General features: G+C 44.9%; 1 protein-coding gene across 1 annotated transcript in view; it reads left to right on the top strand.

Moving 5' to 3' along the window:
• The window catches only part of LOC136826554 (alpha-2-macroglobulin-like), a 440224-nt gene that overhangs the window by 22580 nt on the left and 397248 nt on the right, over positions 1–20396 (top strand). The window contains 1 exon segment of the mRNA XM_067083736.1: positions 19913–20073. Coding sequence (XP_066939837.1) covers positions 19913–20073 — 161 coding nt within the window.

The following is a 20396-nucleotide window of genomic DNA, read 5'->3' as shown; positions in this document are numbered from 1 at the left end:
ATCATTAACATAGATTGATAGATACAGTCCTGACCCACATTGCTTTTGCTTATTCCAAAACTTGCAGCATGTCCATTTTTTGTTTCTTCAGCTGCAGCTGAAGTTGAGTGGTATGATTCGGTTTTTATATTTTACATGAAATGATAAATGGTTGTTAATTATAAGAAATAACAATGAATTACCCATTCATTATTTTAACTTAAATCATTATTGCATTTTGACTTGAAATTGTTTGCATTTCATGTTTCTGACATTAGTTGCATTAGCAAATGAAAACTTTTCGGGACGGTGGACCCTACACTCATATCCTACCATTTGGGCGGGACTACAGTGGGAAAGTGGGGTTATCGGGTGGGCGGAAACACAAATCAAGTGAATGCAGTACAAGGACATTGCAGCTTTCATTCAGGCCACGGTCAATTTGTGGAATGTTTTTCATCCATCGTTCACTAGGGAAAGGACTTGGTACCCATAGAGGGTAAATAATATCTGGAGGTGTTATCTGTATAATATAAGGCATAGTATGCAGATAACACCTCCACTTAAAATAGGGCGGTACCTTGATGATGATTGGCTGAATGTAACATGTCCGAATAACATCGTTATATTTCATATAAGTACTTAATTACCCGGATAAAAGCATATTGATTAACCAACATTTCTCTCAAAAATATTTTGTATTTTTTAATAATGCTATCCAGTTGAGAGACACTGAAGAAATGTGTTCACAAGTACATTATCAAATGGCAATTTGCCAAAGCCAGTGTCTTGAAATGGGTTTCCGATACAGTTTTTTTATATTTTTATATTTCTCATATATTTAATGCAGATTGGAACAAATCGCGCCAAATTCTTATAAGAAAATCGTAATTATCAATATTTTTCATAGATTAGCTCCTACTCACAACGTAAAATTATAAAATTTATATTTGAAACCTTTTTCAGGCCATTGCGCTATGGTATTTTGCATTTTGTTTTTATCATATATTTCCATTCCTCGCCTAATATTTATCTTGTTTTCCCACTATCTCCATTTTTTCACTTGTCTGAGAGATCAAGATGAGATATCTCTCATGGTGCTATCACATGGCTATCACTGTTGGAACCTGCTTTCTTCAATTGCAGGATTTATATGCATTTTGCTAAGGCAAATGATACTAATCTTAATTACACACACACACACACACACACACACACACATATATATATATATATATATATATATATATATATATATATATATATATATATATATATATATATATATATATATATGTATATATATATATAAAAATGCGTGTGTGTTTAGATTAGTATTATTTGCCTTGGCAAAATATACTCTCTTTTTTTTTTTTCTGGCGAAAATGCAATTAAAAGTGTTACAGTACCTTGACGATGATTGGCTGAATGTAACATTTCCAAATAACCACATAATAGTTCATAAAAGTACTTAATTATCCGGATAAAAGCTTAATCGATAACCTATAACTTCGCTCTTAAACGTGTGTTTGTTAATAATACTACCGATTTCAGAGACTAAAAAATTATGTTCATACGGCCAAAATTAAATGGCACAGTTGCCGAAGTCAACGCCTTGAAATGTGTTCCGGATACTGTTATTCATGCGAACTCTGTTTTTCATACATTTTAACGCAGGTTCGAAAAACTCACGCCAGATATTAGAAGAAAAGTACAAATTTTTGAAGTAATTTGTATTTTTCCTAACACACAAACCTGAAGGTCTTTACATAGTTAATCAGCTCAGTGGTCTGGTAAAACTAAGGTATACTAAAGGTCTTTACCTAGAAGGATTATGCTTGCGAACGCGAGCTGTAACGGCCGTTTTTTCAAACAAGGTAGTTAGTTCCCGACTGGTCCACTCGTCGGTCTGCAACTCCATTTCGACCAAGTTACCCGGCTCAGAATGAGGGTTGACCGAGGTGGGCCACACTTGAAACGCGAAATTGATAAAAATTGCCGCATGCGAAAGTTTACGGGTTGGGGGACGAACAGCCAACAAAATCTTTTTGCCGGAGACCAGTTGTTTCCAGGGTCTGAGGCCTTTCGAAACGCAGTAAGTACATGACAGTATACTATTTTGGATGCCTCGAAGTTGCATCCTCAGTTCAACATTTCTGTGACTCTTTTCGTAGGGGCGCTAACTAATAATGCCCGTATTTTTCATAATTCTTTTTGATATTTGATAGTAAGATGGAATAAGTAGGTATAGTGCAAACATTTAAGAATATGGGCATTTAGGCACCTACGAAAAGATCCATAGAACTTGAATTGCAGATATAATCTCAAAAAGGCATCCAAAGTAATGTAACACTGTTATCAAGTTCCTGTTATGCACTGGTGTGAAGAAGGCATCAACCGAGCATTGACCCTGCGATACTAAGTCCAAATGCTTATCGTTATTTACATAATACAATGAAATTTCCTGATCCTCCCGTTTCGACATTACAACGCTGGGTCGGCAAGATCAATGATGAACCAGGCATGGTAACATCAGTGTTAACATTTTATATCATAAAGCTGGGACAGCGACGGAATGGGATCGCTTGTGTATTATGTAATTAGATGAAATGAACGTAGCTTATAACTTTGATAACGAAATGACAAAAGATATTTTGTTTAGTTTGATAACGAAAATAGAATCAATGGGATTTCATGTTGTTACCATGGTTAGTGATCTGGATGCAAGTAATATTAAGTTGCATAAAGCCCTAGGTGCAGACAGAAAATACTGGATATTTCATAAATCCAACTGATGAAGATAGGGACATTCATGTAACTTCAGACGCGCCATATCTGATCGAGCTTGCAAGGAATCATTTTCTTGATAAAGGATTTAAGATAAATAATATGAATGTTAACAGTGATTGCGTCAGTGAAATTATCAGTAGAAGTGTTCGAGATTTAAAAACAATTACCATCTATCTGAAAATCACATAAATGTTTCCAAAACAAAAGAATGAATGTAAAATTAGCAACTCAGCTGATGCCTGAAACAACTGCAAAATCAGTAACATTTGTTGGAGGAAAGGGTCTTCTTCACAACACAGACTGAACTATCACAAGCAAATTCATTGCACTGTTTGATTCTTGGTTTGATTTGTTCAATTCTAGAGCAGCTCACAATACAAAGCAGTCACGGACCGCTTACGGTTTGCAGTTCTTGAAACAAAATGTGTTAAAGGAAATGACTAATACTGCCAAGTCAGTGAAAGTTTGTGGATATGATAGGTTGTTACCATTTCAAAAAGGACTGATTATCTATTCAAGATCTCTACAGAATTTGCGTACAATGTTAAAAGAAAAATATTGCATATCAAACATAATGACTTACAGACTGAATCAGGATGTGTTAGAGAATTTCTTTGCTTGTCTTGAGACAAATAGTGTGGGGGGGGGGATGTTACGAACACCCATCCCCAATTCAAGTAAAAATAGAATAAGAGCTTAGTTTTAGGAAAACATGTCGCTTTAGTGGGAAGCAAATATAATACCGAAAAAAGAAAATTGTGATGCGAGTGTAAAGTCTCTGCTCAATGCGTTCTCTGTAATGAACATCCCGCTTTCTGCGGTGCCTTCACATTCAACCTAAGGTCAGCCGAACACAAAATTATTATCATTATTGTGAATTGTATATTTTGTCTGTCCAAGTGACCATGCATTATATATGTATATATGTAACAGAGTATTTTTGTAACAGACCAGACATTGTTAACCATTATGTTTTCTGTATGTACCTGTCCTGTTTTTGTAGAGAAACAGTTTGACCTCAGGTCACCTGTAAATCTTTCTAGCCACGGTCTCTGTGCTATACGCAGACGTCCGCACGCCACTTTATAAGCGGGTCACTTCATCAATAAACAATCAGTACTTGTCTTCCTGCTCATTATTTTGGACCTCTCTCACAGTGGTGACCCCCAGAGTGCCCGGAAGTCATTAATGGACCCAAACAGCGACTAAGTCTTGGCCCAATGAACCAACCCACGCCCCTAACGGACTAACTACGGCGCTCTAACAAAGCATTCGGGCGTTGCCGACCCTCGTCGGCAGGTCACCGGTATCATTAACGGACCCACACGGCACGCTCCCAAGCGTGTATTGACGCAAGTGTTCCCTCACACTCCAAGTGAGAGTGCGGAATGAGCATGGACACAGACATTCCCAACCACATACAAATTACCGCGAACTTCTCAGAGGCAGACGTCTCCCTCGTGCAACCCCCTCCCGTGCGCTCCTCCACGCCGGTACCTGCACCCTGAGCGATGACCCCCCTGACGGACCAACCAAAGGCGGCCGTCAACATAAGGCTGCCGCCATTCACCCATCAAAACGCAGCGTCCTGGTTCTACAGGGTCGAGGGGCAATTCAGGGTGGCAGGCCTAACCAACAAGGTGTTGAAGGCAGACATCATCCATCAACGGCCTCCCGGAGGAGATATACAAGATCACCCCGTGGTTAATGACAACGTCGAGCCCTGCCACCTTCCAGGAGTTAAAAGCCACTGTCGCTGAGACCTGCTCCCTGCCGGTCTCCAAGAGAGCTGCCCGTACCCTCGACCTCATCCTCAACCCCCGGCAGGAGGGAAACCTCTTGGAAACGTGGCATGCCCTCCAGGACCTCCTCCTCCTCCCCGAGACTGACAGCAGCGGCAGGTGCAAAGAGATCAGGCTGTCGAGGGAGATCTTCCTGCGGCAGCTACTGCCAGAGGTCCATGGGCAGATCACAGAGGCATACAACCTGCCGGCTGAGGACCTGATCAGGGTGGCGCAGCAGCTGATGGACTCCACGAAGGTGGCAAAGTAGGTGTCCATGCCCGCACACCCCATCAACTGCCTCCAGCCGGAGGACCCCACCACGGAGGGCAGCAACATCATCGCCCAGAGGAAGCCACCCTGCCAACAGAAGCAGGAGAGGCCGGGGCTTTGCTATTACCACCAGAGGTTCGGGAAAGCTGCCCTGAAATGTGAAGCCCCCTGCTTTTTCTTCCCTCCAAAAAACGAGGGAGGCGGTGGCCACCCACACAGGCCGCCATGGCAGCAGCAAGTGAAATACCCAGGGGCCCCGCACCAGTAGGCTTCTACGTCCACGACACCATCTCCTGCAGGATGATGTTGATTGACACCGGAGCCATGCGGTCAGTGTTCCCGCCTTCCAGAGAGGACAGCAGGCGTGACCCGGCTGCCTCCCTGATGGCTGCCAACTGGTCCCCCATCCTCTCCTATGGCACAAAGCTCCTGTCGATCTCCATCCTTGGCTGGAGGTACAGGTGGAAATTCATTGTCGCAGACGTTAGGACCCTGCTCCTGGGTGCGGACTTCCTCGCCCACTTCGGACTGGCAGGCGACGTCGGCCGCAAATGCCTGCTGGACACCGAGTCTTGCCAGTCCCTGACCTTGTTGCTGGGCCCCAGGGAGCCTGCCATCTGTTCTGTCACGCCCACCAGTATGGTTCCCTCCTGAAGGAGTTCCCAGAAGTCTTCAAACCCGAGCTTCACCAGGTGCCCGGGACCCTGCCAAACACGGGATATATCATCACATCAAAACAAAGGGCACCCCGACGCACGTGAAGTTCCGAAGGCTTCCCCCACAGCGCCTTCAAGAGGCCAAGAAGGCCTTTGCTGAGATGGAAAGGATGGGCATATGCAAGAAGGCTCCCAGCCCATGGGCCTCCCCCCCTTCACATGGTGCAGAAAGCGGATGGCACCTGGAGGCCCTGTGGCGAGTACAGGCGGCTCAACCTCTTTACAGAACCCAACCACTATCCTCTACCAAACATGCAGGACCTAACGGCCTCCTTCCAAGGGGCCAAAATATTCTCAAAGTTAGATCGCTTAAAATCATATTTTCAGGTACCAGTAGTGCCAGAAGACATCCCCAAAACCGCCATCGTCGCGCCTTTCGGGTCCTATGTCTTCGCCTTCTCCACCTTCGGCCTGAGGAACGCGGGCATTACCTTCCAGAGGCTGATGGACAGAATCCTGGGGGACCTGGACTTCTGCGTCTGCTACATCGATGACATCCTAATTTCTTCCAGATTCCAGAAGGAACACCTGCGGCACATCCGAAAGGTCCTGCAGCACCTGCAGGAGAGTGGCCTCGTCGTCAGATTCGACAAGCGCACCTTCGGCATCGAGAAAGGTGGAATTCCTAGGCCACAAGATATCCCCAGGGGGCGTCCGCCCAATGTTGTCGAAGGTCGAGGCTGTCGAGAAGTTCCCCACCCCTACCTCCATCAGGGCCGTACAAGAATTCCTCAGAATGGTCAGCTGCTACAGGAGATTCATCCCGGGGTTCGCTCACACCATGCCCCCCCCTGATGGAGGTCCTCAAGGGTCGTCCAAAGACCTTAGTGTGGGGCCCCGACCAGCAGATGGCCTTCTCCCTGACGAAGGCCGCTCTCGCCAAGGCAACATCTTTGGCCCACCAGGATCCCAGCGCTCCCCTCCAACTGATGACGGATGCCAGCAACGTCGCCTGCGGAGCCGTCCTGGAACAAGTCATTAGCGGGACCCCTCAGCCCATCGCCTTCTTCAGCAGGAAGCTCAACCCCACTGAGTCCTGCTACAGCACCTTCGACCGGGAACTCTTCGCAGTATACCAGGCGGTACGTCACTTCAAGTTCCTCCTGGAGGGTATGCCCTTCACGATTTGGACTGACCACCAGCTGCTGGTCCACACCTTCATGAAGCTGGGGGACGCATGGTCCTCTAGGCAGCAGCGGCACCTTGAGGCCGTTGCGGAGTTCACCTGCACCATCAAATACCTCCCCGGCAGGCAGAACCCAGTAGCCAACGCCCTCTTGAGGATTGAGATTGATGCAGTGCAGCTTGGGATCGACTACGAGGACCTCGCCCCGAACAGGCTGCCAACCCAGAGACCCCAGCCTACCGCACAGCCGTCACGTTGCTGAAGTGGGAGGACGGGCCCTTCAGCCCTGGAGGGTCAACACTCCTGAGCGACGTGGGCACTGGCCGCCCCCGCCCCCTGGTGCCTGCCTCCCGATGTCGGCTGGTCTTCGATGTCATCCACGGACTATCCCACCCCTCTGGAAGGACGATGGCCAGGCTACTGACGGAGAAGTTCGTCTGGCACGGCATATGGAAGGACGCGACGGCCTGGGCAAGGCAGTGCACGCAGTGCCAGGCCAGTAAAGTAGGGCGGCACACAGAGTCTGGGGTGGGTGAATTTCCCCAGCCGAGGAGATGTTTCGGGCACATCCACGTCGACGTGGTGGGTCCTCTTCCCCCATCAGGAGGAACAAGATACCTTCTAACAGTCGTCAACCGCTCCACCAGGTGGCCCGAAGCTATGCCCATGGAAGAAGCCACCTCCAGTTTGTGTGTAGAAGCCCCCCTCTCCAGCTGGATCAGCTGGTTCGGTGTCCCGGACTACATAACGACAGACAGAGGTCCCGCTTTCCTATCCGAGCTGTGGACCGCCCTGGCATGCCTGCTGGGGACCACTCACCACAGCACCACCGCCCACAACCCCGCAGCCAACGGAATGGGGAAAGGTTCCACAGGTCCCTGAAGGCGTCCCTCATGGCTCATTGCACCTCTGAGAATTGGAAGTACCAGCTGCCCTGGGTCCTCCTCGGATTGAGGACCACCCCCAGAGCCAACAGTGACCCCTCCTCAGTGGAAAAAGTCTACGAGGAGACCCTGGTAATCCCGGGGGAACTCGTCGCAGAAAACAGGGACGACATAGCAATGCAGAGGCTCTGTGACAGGGTTGGGAAGTTCGCCCCCTCCCAGAGGGCATACTGACAGGACGTCCCCCTTCATGCCTCCCGATCTGTCCTCCGCCACCCACGTCTTCGTCAGGGACGACACCGTGCGGCCACCCTTAACCAGGCCCTACAGAGGACCTTTCCTTGTGCTGTAAAGGGACAAAAATGCATTCCGGGTAGCCGTCCACGGAAGGAAAGACGGGATATCGATAGATCGCCTCAAGCCTGCATTTCTGGAGGAGGACGTCATGGTGGTTCCTATAGCTTCCCGCAGGATATAGCAACCCCCGGGCCAGCCCCATGTGCAGGAAAATGTCGTGGGCGTCCCCGGAAAACCCCGAAACCAGACAGGGAGGCACCCCAGCACAACGCCCCAGAGTATGCCAGGGAAGGCGACCACCCCCTCCAGTTGACATCGAGAAAGCAGATACCTGCTTTGATCAGACGTTACCTATGTCTTGCGGGGGTTGGGGGGGGAAGTATTGTAAAGTCCCCGCTCAACGCGTTCTCTGTAATGAACATCCCGTTTTCTGCAGTGCCTTAACATTCGACCTAAGGTTGGCCGAACACAAATTATCATTATTGTGAACTGTATATTTTATTGTCTGTCCAAGTGACCATGCATTATGTATATGTAACAGAGTATTTTTGTAACAGACCAGACATTGTTAATCATTATGTTTTCTGTATGTACCTGTCCTGTTTTTGTAGAGAAATAGTTTGACCTCAGGTCACCTGTAAATCTTTGTAGCTGCGGTCTCTGTGTTATACGCAGACATCCACACGCCGCTTTATGAGCGGGTCGCTTCATCAATAAACAATCAGTACTTGTCTTCCTGCTCATTATTTCGCACCTCTCTCACATGAGTGTCTCGGAAGGCTCATTTAACAAATGCTGTGAAATCTGCAGTGGGGAGAAAGCATTTGATCAAGAACTATGCTTGTCTGCAATGCTTTTTCTATATCAAGTGATAAGGTTTTGATAAATGAGGAAGATAAATCTAGTATTGATGATATAGAAACCTTTGATGAAATTAATTTTGAAGAATTAATGGAGTCTTAGGGATTACGTTATGTTGGGAGATTATAGTGCTTAAAATTCCTCAATAACAATTTTTAAGTACCACTAAAGAGGCTGGAGACAAGACCTGGATTAAAAGTATATCCAGGGAAAAAGGAAAGTTGATGCAGCTAACTTGTTATTTTTATGAGAGATTGAAAATTATGGTGCAGCTTTTCCAGACTTATCATGGAGAGAAAACCCTGAAGGCGGGTAGGAATTCTGTCAAGATATTAGAAGTAATAAAGTTTTTTTTTGTGCGATGTCATACTTTCTTCAGAATGCGCATTCTAAATCTAAATGTGAAGAAGGTACGAAGTGAAAAACTGAAATTGGACAAACTGATAAAATGAATTTGTCACATTATATTTGAAGGATATCTTTATGCAACTGCAATTAACTTATTCCATTTAGAATGGTAAAATATTTTAGAATTGCTTTTATCTTCACCATGGCGTTAGTGCTCTCCTTCCTCCGTGCTGCCATCATCACCTCTGGTTGATGATCGCCCGCTGTTGGCCTCTCCTGCTGGTTCTTCTAGCAGGACAGGTAAGAGTGCTTTTCTCCTCTCCTCTTCCCTCAAACCCTTTCAGTTGCTGCTGGGGGATGCAAGTTCGAATAAAGAGGACTCCGACGAGTTTTGTTTCTTATCAGAGCTCCGCTACAAGGATATACGTCTTGGGCTTGATTCTTCGATTGGCTTGCCATACATCCAAGTAGTCGAATATGGTTTTTTGGGTTCTGGCGAGGTTATCCCTCCAAGGGGAAGAGATCAGGAGTGCTGAGCCCCAGGAGGACTCGAGGCTCTTCTTTGGTACACAGACACCCTTGATTTTCTTTTTGCAGAGATCTTTACGCCGATTCGTCAGCACAGTGCTCTCAGGAAGAGGACCTACTCTTCACTACTGTACTCCTTGCAGGGGTTTTTGTTGGGGCTACCACGGTCCTTGCTTGCTGTAAGGGCTTTCTCAACCAGATGAATGGTTTTTCCCTGGACAAGGAGTTCGTTTTGGTTGAGCTACCCAGTCAAGCTCCTTCCCCTTCCTCTTCCTCGACAGAAGTGATTCTTCTTGTCTTGGAGGGTTCTTATGCCGACTAGCAGATTGTCCTGGCTCTGGCTCATCCAGACTTGGATCTCTCGCTGTTTCTCTTTGCCTCGAAGGTAGTTCCCTCTTGCAACAAGAGATGGTGAACCAGGACACCACTAAGGTGTCCCTCCAAGTAGTCTCCTGATGAATCTGTGATCCTTCATTTTTTCAAAGCTTTGCCTCCTTGGATGCGATCATTCCTGAAGAGGTCTCTGCCTTCTAGAGGCTGTTCCAGTCTTGGGGGTGGGTTCACCTACCCAGCACCAGACAGCAACCTGTGGGCAATTCTGGTGCTAAGAAGAGGGACACTGTCTTGATTCCGATCTCCAGTCTAGTAAGTCCTGAGTCGTCACATTCCCTCAGGAATGGAAAAAAACCTGCTAGGTGGGGGGAGTTGGATTTTGCGGCCACAGCTGTCACTTGTGGCCGCCTTTGTCATTTTTTGTGAAAGGACAGGGAGGCCTGCAGGTTCTGGCGTCAGTCCTGAACTTTCTATGGTAGAAGCACCACGCTGGGTTTGACCATGTACTATGCTCTCTGAGTGGTGGTCTCTTCTTATAAACGGCATTGACGTCTCCGTCGTCGTCACCATCTTTCTCCGACAGGTTGCAGGCTCCCAGGGCGGCGGCTGCGAGGGCAGTGGCATGTGTCGAGGCCTTGGTGGCATTGTATAGTTTCTGGGCGTCGTAGATTAAGGCATCCATGTCTAGGTTCTCTGCATCCCTTATCTGGCGCTGAAGCAAAATTGCTTTTGTTAGGTCTATTGTCCTTTTCCTCCCATTCTCGTTGTGGCCTGGGAGTGTTATCAACCTCCACAGCTGGTCCCAGGCTTCCCTAGGTGAGGCATCTCTTAGGGGCTGGGATAACAGGTCGAATGCACGGTGCGCGCTCTCAGACAGGGGCATTGTGTAAGAATTCAGCAGTTTGTTTTTTCAGTCTGCGTATGTGACTTTGTCCGGTTGCGTGTCCAGCCAGGGGGAGATTCTGTTGAATACTTCTTCCGGGAGCGCCATCATGACTATGTCTGATTTGGCAGCATCGTCTGAGATGTGCGCCATGCGAAAGTGCGTGTCTACAAGCCGAAACCATGATGCGGTGTTTTGCCGCGAGAACAGGGGAAGTTTGACTGTTTCTGGCTTTGTTGGCAAGAGAGGTGTACAGACGATGCTCATGGGTTTGCAATGAGGTTCTGCTTCTGACATCTTTACTTCTCACGCACCAAAACATGGGAAAATGCGCCGTATTGAGTCCGTTAATGGTGCTGATTTGTTCAAGAGGTCGAAAGAAGTGCCAAAACGTGCCACTTTTGTTTACGCTGTACCTAGTCCGTTAATGGCACGGTTTCTGCCAGGGAGGGTGCTATCAGAGGCCTAAACTTTATGCCGTAGTTAGTCCACTAAAGGCTTTCTAATGGTAGGGTGCGGCCGTAGTTAGTCCGTTAATGGCTGGGCCAAAACCGCGCTACCTGTCCCTGACCCCGGGGTCACCAGTGTGAGGTTCAGGAGAAATGTCAAAAGAGAGACTGATTCTTTATTATTCTCGACAGGTGTTTATAAAACAAAACACAGACGGAAAAGTAGCGGGCGACCTGAGGTCCCCTGCTGCGCCCATACAGAATTTGTGTTTTCTGGCAAGCACAAAAATATGTACAATATTTGTTAAATGGCATATAAAAGGTAGATGCACATATCAGAGGAAAGGCTGTACAATGTTGTATAAGGTGAGGTACATAAGAATCTGAAATAAAGACAGGTAATGTACATGACGTGATTAATGTACATCTGAAGGGAGAAACACAAGAAAGGAGAGGCAATTTGTTGCCCTTACACTGTTCTTAGATGCACCGACCGGGGAATAGGCGCACACCTGTAAGACCGTTTGTCTTCGAGGTGTGCGACCGAGACGATAAGTACCTTCTCATCAATATCCTGGAATTCAAGGCAGTTTCATGGCCCTCCGAGAGTTTCAGGATCGGTTTTTGACATATGCCACAGTAGTGGCATATGTCAACAAACAAGAGGGTCTCCTTTCCTTCCTGTTGCTTCGGTTGACTTTGCAGGTGCCCGAGTGAACTTTGGTGCACTCTGTAGAGCCGTCAGCCAGATACACTCCAGGCAATGGGGACAGAGAGTTCCCTTCACTCAATTCTTCACAGAGAGGTTGCTCAACTTGAGGGCTGCCTATCATCTTTCTGTTTGCCTCCCAGCCCAACAGAAGTCTGCAGGTCTTCTGCTTCATCATACCAGACCCATGGACCGCTACGGTGATGCAAGCTGACACGGTTGGAGAACCTTTAACGTCTTCATCTTCCCTTCATATTTGTCTAATTAGCAAGGTGTTCAGCAGTGTCATTCACCCCAAATTTAGATGAATGCTGGAAGACTTCGCCTTTTGCTCTCTCCCGAGGCACCGACAAGAGTTCCTCCCTGACCCAGCCTTCTGTGTCAGCGGCACGTGAAGCGGTTCCTCAGGCAGTACAAACCCTGTGCCTTCACGACAAAAGACTATCCAGTTTTCTTTGCAAGTTGAGGCTTCTTGCTGAGCGGCAACGGAGATAGCTGGATGTCTCTGTCAATCCTCTGCAACAGTACCCAGGGATTGGAGCCATCTTCTCTGGTTGATGTCGTTGGCGGGACTTTTTTCTCTGGTCAGATCCAGTCTTCAGCAGGTCGTGGACCTCCTCATCTTCTTCGCCACAGTTGCTTCTCTCCGGTTCAGTTGCGAACACTTAGGTTCACATTTGTCCTAGTCTTTCACCTGAAAGTAGCCATTTTCTCCTTAGTCGAGATTTAGCTACTGATAAGAAGCTTTGATTGGTCTTGCTCTCCCAGATACCTCAGGTCCCTGGGCAGCATGTGACTCTCGTTTAGGGTTCCTGTCTCGTGCTCTGCATGCGCCCTTGCAAGAGTTGTCAGACTGAGTTCCGACTCTCAAGACCTTCTCTCATCTTGCTCCGGTGTTGGAGAAGAGGATAGACGATCTTCATGGACCTTCTTTGCTGTGGGCATTCAAGGGATGGGTTTCAGTACCTTGGCTCCATCTTGGATGTTTTAGTGAACTCTGAACCCATCGGCACCTGTTGCCAGGTTTGAGTTCTTCATGATCCCCTCCCCCTTAGACTTTGTAGTCGATGATCCAGATCAGTCGCTGCTTTGTCCTGTTAGGGTGCTGTGGTACTCTCTGAAGAAGTCTCGACATCTCTAATGGATGTCAACGACTTTGTGCTAGTAGTAATTCGCCCAAGAAAAAAGTGTTCAGGGACATGTCTTTCTTTCTGGCCTCGTGAGGCAATCGGAAGGGCATACTCAGCAGCTGACATTGACGACACCTGTACACTCCACCCAAGAGCTTATGAAGTCAATGACTTGGTCTATCCCTAGCATTCCGGAAGTTTCTGTCAGTCTGAAAGCAGAGATATGGTCTCATCAGACCACATTTATGTCTTTCTACCTTCAGGTTTTTGCCCACGAGTCCTTGGAACCCCCTTTCCTTGGACCTGTGGTGGCTGCTCGATAAGTTGTGTTTTCTTACCCGGCTCCTGTAAGAGGACAGATAGCATCTCACGTAAGGTGTATGGTTCTGGAAGTGAGGGGGATTACGAGAGTGACTGGCCTCTCCACCTCCTCCTTCCTCGTCCTCCTGCTTCTTTCCCTTTGGGCAGAGAATGGGACTTGAACCGACACTTGCTGGAACTAGCGTCTGATACGGTATGCTTACACAACGAGCACCCATTCTATTCTTTTTCCTAGAATCATAGAAGCAATCCTGCGCATTCCTCTAGCATGGGGAGGAAGGAGACCCCTGGCAATAAGACAAACCTTTTTCTGGTTTTTGCCTTACTACCTCCGACTCTTTAGATTCTTCTTAGCCTATTTTCGTATGAGTTACGATTCCTCACTCATTCAAAAAGGTCCAGAAGTCTGACGATTGATCTTGCGCTTCCTATACTTCAATCAGTATGTCAGAGGCATGGTACTCATATCTGTTTCGACCAGGAGGAGTAGCCCAGGTGTTCTGAACTCCAGTCAGTTTAGAGACTCACTCAGATTCCTCCCTCCAACAAGTGAGTCTTCCTAATGTAAAGGACCAATGGTTTGTATATCATGTGGGAATAAATCACAGTTTTTAAAGTAAATTGTATTTTTTCTAACTATACAAACCTGAGGTCCTTTACATTACATCTTTGCCTGCCTCATGCCACCCCTCAATCTGAAACCTGGGCCAAAAGGCAAATTGGAATGTTTACATTCGGGCAAGTGGGACTCCTACCTACTGGACGGTAGTTAGTGCCTTACTACCTTGGTCAAGAGTTTTAATGGCCATTTCCAGCTTTCCTGTAAGTAATTCCTAATGTAAAGGACCTCAGATTTGTATAGCTAGGGAAAATACAATTTACTTTAAAAAATTGTGATTTCTTCAGAGGAGAAGGAGATTGTTCAGGATTTGGTACCCTCTTCAGCTAACTCATCCCTTTTGAGATTTCTCCTAGATAGTTTCCCGGATTTCTTCATTCCTGCTGCTCCAACTTCTCAAGCTTCTACCTTCCTTATGAGGAAACAGTCTTCTGAGGGTGCTAAGCTGCTTAAGTTAGTTCTGTCCCCTGCCTCGAGGAAGGCTCTCTGAGAAGTGCATGATTGGCTGGCCTCTGAGAGAGAACAAGGCAAAGCAACATTCACTTTTCCGCCAAGCAAACTCATGAAGATGAGATACTCTTTCTATGCCACCGGGGAAGCTCCTTCTTTGGGAGTTTCTGCCTCCTCCCAAGGGGATTTCTCCAGCCTAGTGGATTTGGCTCATAGAACGGCTTTTACTGAGACCAAAGTGATGTTTTCCTTCCCCAAACTGGATCACCTTATGAAGAATTTTTTTTAAGGTTTAAGAGATCCTCTGTGGGCAGAAAAGAATCGAGTAACTTACAACCTGGTTCATTCAAGGGAGAATAAATGTGATTGCGGATGAGTTAAGTTGCCTCAAACAGGTCCTACCGACAGCTTATTGTGGAATCCGAACCACATTATAGCGAGAAATGAATTTCTATCACCAAAAATAAATTCCTCTAACTCTTCATCAGCCGGCCGCGGGAATTGAACTCCGGCCCATTGAATTACGGTCTGAAGCTCAACCGACTCGGCCAACAAAGGGCTATTTTTATTTATTTATTTTTTTTCAGTCCTGGACCCTCGGGCATGGGCGACGGATGCCAATGCTCTTGGACTGGACAGGCCTGGATGTTTATGCCTTCCCTCTCTTCAGGATGATCAGGGAGGTAATCAACAAGTTTTTGTTCCATCAGAACACTTCCATGACCCTAGTTGCTCCCTTCTGGCCAAACAAGGAGTGGTTTCCAAACCTGATTCAGCTGTTGGTGGATTTTCCAAGACTCCCTCCACAAAAATGGTCACTGCTCGGGCAGCCCCACTTCCTCAGGTTCCATCAAGGGTTGTCTGCTCTGGCCCTGACAGGCTTCAGACTATCAGGAGCCTTGTCAGAGTGGAAGGTTTTTCGAGACAGGCTGCAGAAGCAATTGCAAGGTGCAGGTGAATGTCTTCTACAAAGCTCTGCCAGTCCAAATGGTTAGTTTTCAGAAGATGGTGCAGCCGCCATAACATCTCTTCTTCTGAGACAACTATAAATACTATAGCTGACTACTAGCTATTTCTGAGTTTCATTAGGAAATTATCGACCTCTACTATCAAAGGGTATAGGTTGATGCTTAGTTCAGTGTTTAAACATAGAGGCATGGATCTGTCCTCTAACCAGGACATCAGTGACCTAATTAAATCTTTTGAGATGACTAAACAAGAGAGCTCTTTCTGCATCTCTTGGAATTTGGACATTGTACTAAATGGTTCTCAGGTCCTTCCTTCGAGCCACTCCAATCTGCCTCATTCAGGAAACCCACCAAGAAGAAACCCTTCTTAGTGGCACTAGCTACTGCCAAACGTATTAGGGAGCTGCAGGCAATAGACAAGAGAGTGGGCTTTTTGCAAGGGGACACAGTCTGCTCCTTGTCTCTTGGATTTCTTGCTAAAAACGAGGACTCTTTCAGGCTCTCCCCTCGTTCTTTCATCATCAAGAACCTTATGGATGTCTTAGGACCAGAGGAAGAGGAGAGACCCCTTTGTCCTGTGAGGGCTCTCATGTATTAACTGCATAGGACAAGGAAGATTAGAGGACTGTCAAGCAACCTCTGGTGCTCTGTAAGAAGTCCTGTTCTTCCTCTTTCAAAAAATGCCATTTCCTTTTTTTCTGAGAGAGTTGATATCTGAAGCCCACTCTCAGATCCAAGAGGACACTTTTCCTTTAGTTAAGGTTAAGGCTCACAAAATTAGGGCAGTTGCGACTTCCCTGGCATTTAGACATAATATGTCTCTTGCTACAATCCTGCAGTCGACATTCTGGAGATGCAAGTCTATCTTTGCATCACACTACCTCAGGGATGTAGAGACTGTTTGAAAACTGTAACACTAGGACCTTTATCCGTGGCTGGCATGGTGTTGGGAGAGGAAGCATAGAAAACTCTATGCTCCTTTGCTATCCCCTCGCCTTGACATAAGGTGTTGAGGCTTATGGGAAGCCTGGGAGTACATTTACCTAGAGTACCCACCAGTTTTTTTCAGTGGTTTGGGTTGTGGTTTTAATTTTCCAGTGTAGGTGATAGATAGTGTTGTTCTTTTTTATTCTGCTCTATGCCCAGGGCAAGGGCACATTTTAAACTTTGTTAGCACGGTATACTTCCTCCGTTACAAAGTTCCCACTTATGTAGTGGTGACCCTTGGCCACACTGCCACGTACACTACAAGTTGAGAGAAGCGCCGACCAGAGGCAGTACCCACCTGCAGCAGCTCTCTTAACAGGTAAGGAAACAACAAGCATTTATTCAATGCTAGCATCTTTTCTATTTCAAAGTCATTGCAGTACTTACTTAATGTTTTGGAGTAGAATATGTCCATGTTTTTCCCACCTCCTAGCAATGTGGAATCAGCTATATAATTACTTGAAAAGTTACTTATACAAAAATGACATTTTTATGATGAAATAAAGTTTTATATATACTTACCAAGTAATTACATGATCTTAGCCCTCCCTCCTCCCTCGCATGGACATTAGAGCATGAAACGAAATGAGCTTTCTGCTAAGTTGTTCCTCACAGTCCTGGAAAGCGGGTCGGGCTTGTCACCTACACACGAACGATAGAAGCACTGCCATGCAAATTTTGAATTTTTAGGCTGCCGTGGTTAGGGAACCAATAGCTATGTAATTACTTGGTAAATATATATAAAACTTTATTCTATCATAAAAATGTCATTTTCCCGATATGCTGCTTTAAAAAAATTCCATGTACAGATTGCTTAAAACTGAAGATAGATTTCCCTTGGCCAAAAGTTTTAGAGTAATACTGTGTTGCCTTTGAATTCAGATTTATGTTCTTTTGCACATATTTTAATATGTCCTGTTATGCTGTTCCCAGAAAATGTTATATCCAGCTGTTTGCTGTCCCAGTTACAGTATCAGATAAAGATTCTGACAGATTATCAGTTGGTACTTTGGTGAATCATGATATTATGCACTAGAATAGCTCATAGCCCTAGAATCATTATTTAGCTATACATTATGTATTTTGTATATTATGTTTACAGCATTCACACTGTTTGTGGGATTTTTCTTTTAAGTCCAGTATTTATATTCGTTACTGAAATGGTACGGTTTTCTACAAAATTACTTTTATTCAAGATTAGCAATGTACCTAATGTCAGCATTTGCCATGTGTATGTTTTTACACTTACAAATATTCACATATGTCTATTGTGAATCTTTTTGGGCAATTGGGAGTGTGTTTTTCAATTTTGCATAAATAATTATTATGACAATATTCACATCTTCAGTAGAAATGTTGTTATACTTCTTAAAATTACTCTACTCAGTCTTTTAGCTATTTCCACCGCCCTATGTGAAATTTAACCTTGTAGCCCAAGACACAAGTACAATGTCAATCGAGATGTTTATTTGGCATGTTAACAACACAATCACGTTAGTTTTGTTTTACATCATGATACTTTTTCTATTTTCCATAGCAATAATCTTGTAGTGCACTACTCCACTTTGATGGTGTTGAAGGTTAAAAATGTGTTCTGATCTCACAAATTCTAGTGAATTTTTATTTTACCTATTATTGATGCTTATGGGCTTTTCTGATATACAGTACTTCGTTGAATAGCATTAAAGGGTTGGTCTTTCTTTTTCACATCTTGTCATTCCGTTCACATCATCAAAGGTCTGAACTTCCATTTCACATCAACAACGGACTATCTTATGTTTCACATTATCAAAGGGTCGATCTTTCATTTACGACTGGGTTTTTGTAATCATTGACCTTTAATCTCATGTTCATCTCACATTCACGAAGACACCGCAGGTTTTCTTCAGCATTTTGGACTTGTGTAAGAATGTAAGCATAATCTTTAACAACACATTCCAAGATGGGAAAGAGAGTACAGAAAGACTGGGAGAGGGACGAGGCATCCATTTGTGGAATCATAGGCATATAGGATGTAGCAATACAAAGTACTACGGGGAGCTCATTGTTATACTTGGTGGTAGAAATCTATATTATATGTGCTAGTATAACAGCATAAACAAACATACAGTCTTGAAAAAAGTATTAGCTTCTGAGAGGAGAGAGAGCCCTAACCTCATCTGTGACTGAGGGTGAATGAGACTTTATCAGATCTTGTTTTTCGAAGGCTGTGGGCTATCACATTTGCTATTAAGACCGGACAAACGAGACTTGAAAAATTGTACATTTTGCATATTTCTTTTGAAATAAATGGTTCAAATTTAAATATTCCTAGCCTGATATTCATAGCTTTCTTTTACAAATTTGGATTCAGGTTACAGTATATTGTTTCCCAACATATCAGAATAAACCAGCTTTATAGTACCTCTTTAGTTGATGGCATGATTATCAGAATTAAACCAGTTTTATAGCACCCCTTTAGTTGATGGCATGATTATTTTTGCAAACATGGACAAAACTGTTCTGGTATCTTGTAGATATATTCTACATATTTAAGGCTGTTTTACTTTCTTTGCCAAATATTTTCCAGTTTGACTTGTGAGGTCAAAGAAGATAGAACTGGGCACTGATTGATTTATTACCTGGGCATAAGGTATACATAGCAGCGTGCAGACGGAAATGCGGTGCCTGACCCCAGGTCTCCTTGACCTGCACGCTGAGCGAGAGCAATTTGTATTTGTTAACAGTCAATCAAATAACAATAACAAGAGACATAATGTACATACAGTGATAAAATATGTATTGGGGAAAAGGCCAGGAAATTCTACATACAAATATATACATGAGATTCTTGCTGCATTGATAGATAAAATACATGATTGTAATTAATGGGTAAAGATGTCTTTACAGACTACTTTAAAAAGTTTCTTAGGAATTACATTGGTACTATATAACCTTTAGTATTGTCAGAAGTATTATGTACAGATATTTCTTTCATTCTATTACTGGATTGTTCTTAAAATATTATTCTATGGCATGATGAGAAGAATTTTGTCACATTTATCAGATAGGTTCCTATTCTCAGTCCGATCAAAAGATAGATTCTAGCATCTGCCATCATTAATCAAACAGAATAAGAATCTGTCAGGGGCTACTAGAAACTCAACTACACTGATGATTTAAGACCAAACAAGTATTAAAACAGATCAGTTCCCCAGAGTCATCAACCTAGGTGTGATTAATGGAGACCAAAGCAGAATGACGTATTGACATCTCATTGTAGTATCTGAAAGTTAGTCACCATCTCTGCTCCTGCCACAGTCGTTAGACCTCACCCAAAATTGTGTTCATGCTCGAGTTATGTACATTATTTCCATATGTACCAGTGGTCAAGGTTGAAGTAATGTCGATGTGTGAGTTTTTATACTCTTGTTATTTTCATTACACGTAAGACAAAATAGTAACCTGTTTTGAGCTGCTGACATTCTATTTTTGTTGCAGAAGTCATGTGATAACAACTCCTCGTAAATGGACTGTGGGTCAGGAGGTGCAGGTTTGCGTCTTCATTGAGGATGCTTCTTCTACTTCAAACTTCATAAAGCTGGTTGTTAAAGATGATGATGCAGAATTGATTCCAGAGAGAGAAATCCAGATTCCACAAGGTATAATCTCTAAATATTTAAGTTATAAATTTACAAAACAAATAAGGCAGTCCCCGGTTATCGGCGGGCTCGGTTATCGACGATCTGGTTTTACGGCGCTTGTCTAGCGACAAAATCGGCAATTTTTGGTGGCGAAAAACGATGATTTCCGCTTATCGGCGCCGACAATTAGGTATTGGCGCCTATACATACTTAACAGAGGCGCCGATAACTGAAAATCGGCGCTTTTCGGCGCCGACAAGCGCTGAAAAGGCCCCGAAAATTAGTTGGTTATCGTCCATTTTTGGTAATCGTCACACCGTCAGAACGGAACCCCCGCCGAT

Source organism: Macrobrachium rosenbergii, chromosome 41 (genome assembly GCF_040412425.1).
Source record: "Macrobrachium rosenbergii isolate ZJJX-2024 chromosome 41, ASM4041242v1, whole genome shotgun sequence".
Taxonomy (NCBI): domain Eukaryota; kingdom Metazoa; phylum Arthropoda; class Malacostraca; order Decapoda; family Palaemonidae; genus Macrobrachium; species Macrobrachium rosenbergii.
This window is presented reverse-complemented; position numbering and strand designations above follow the sequence as displayed.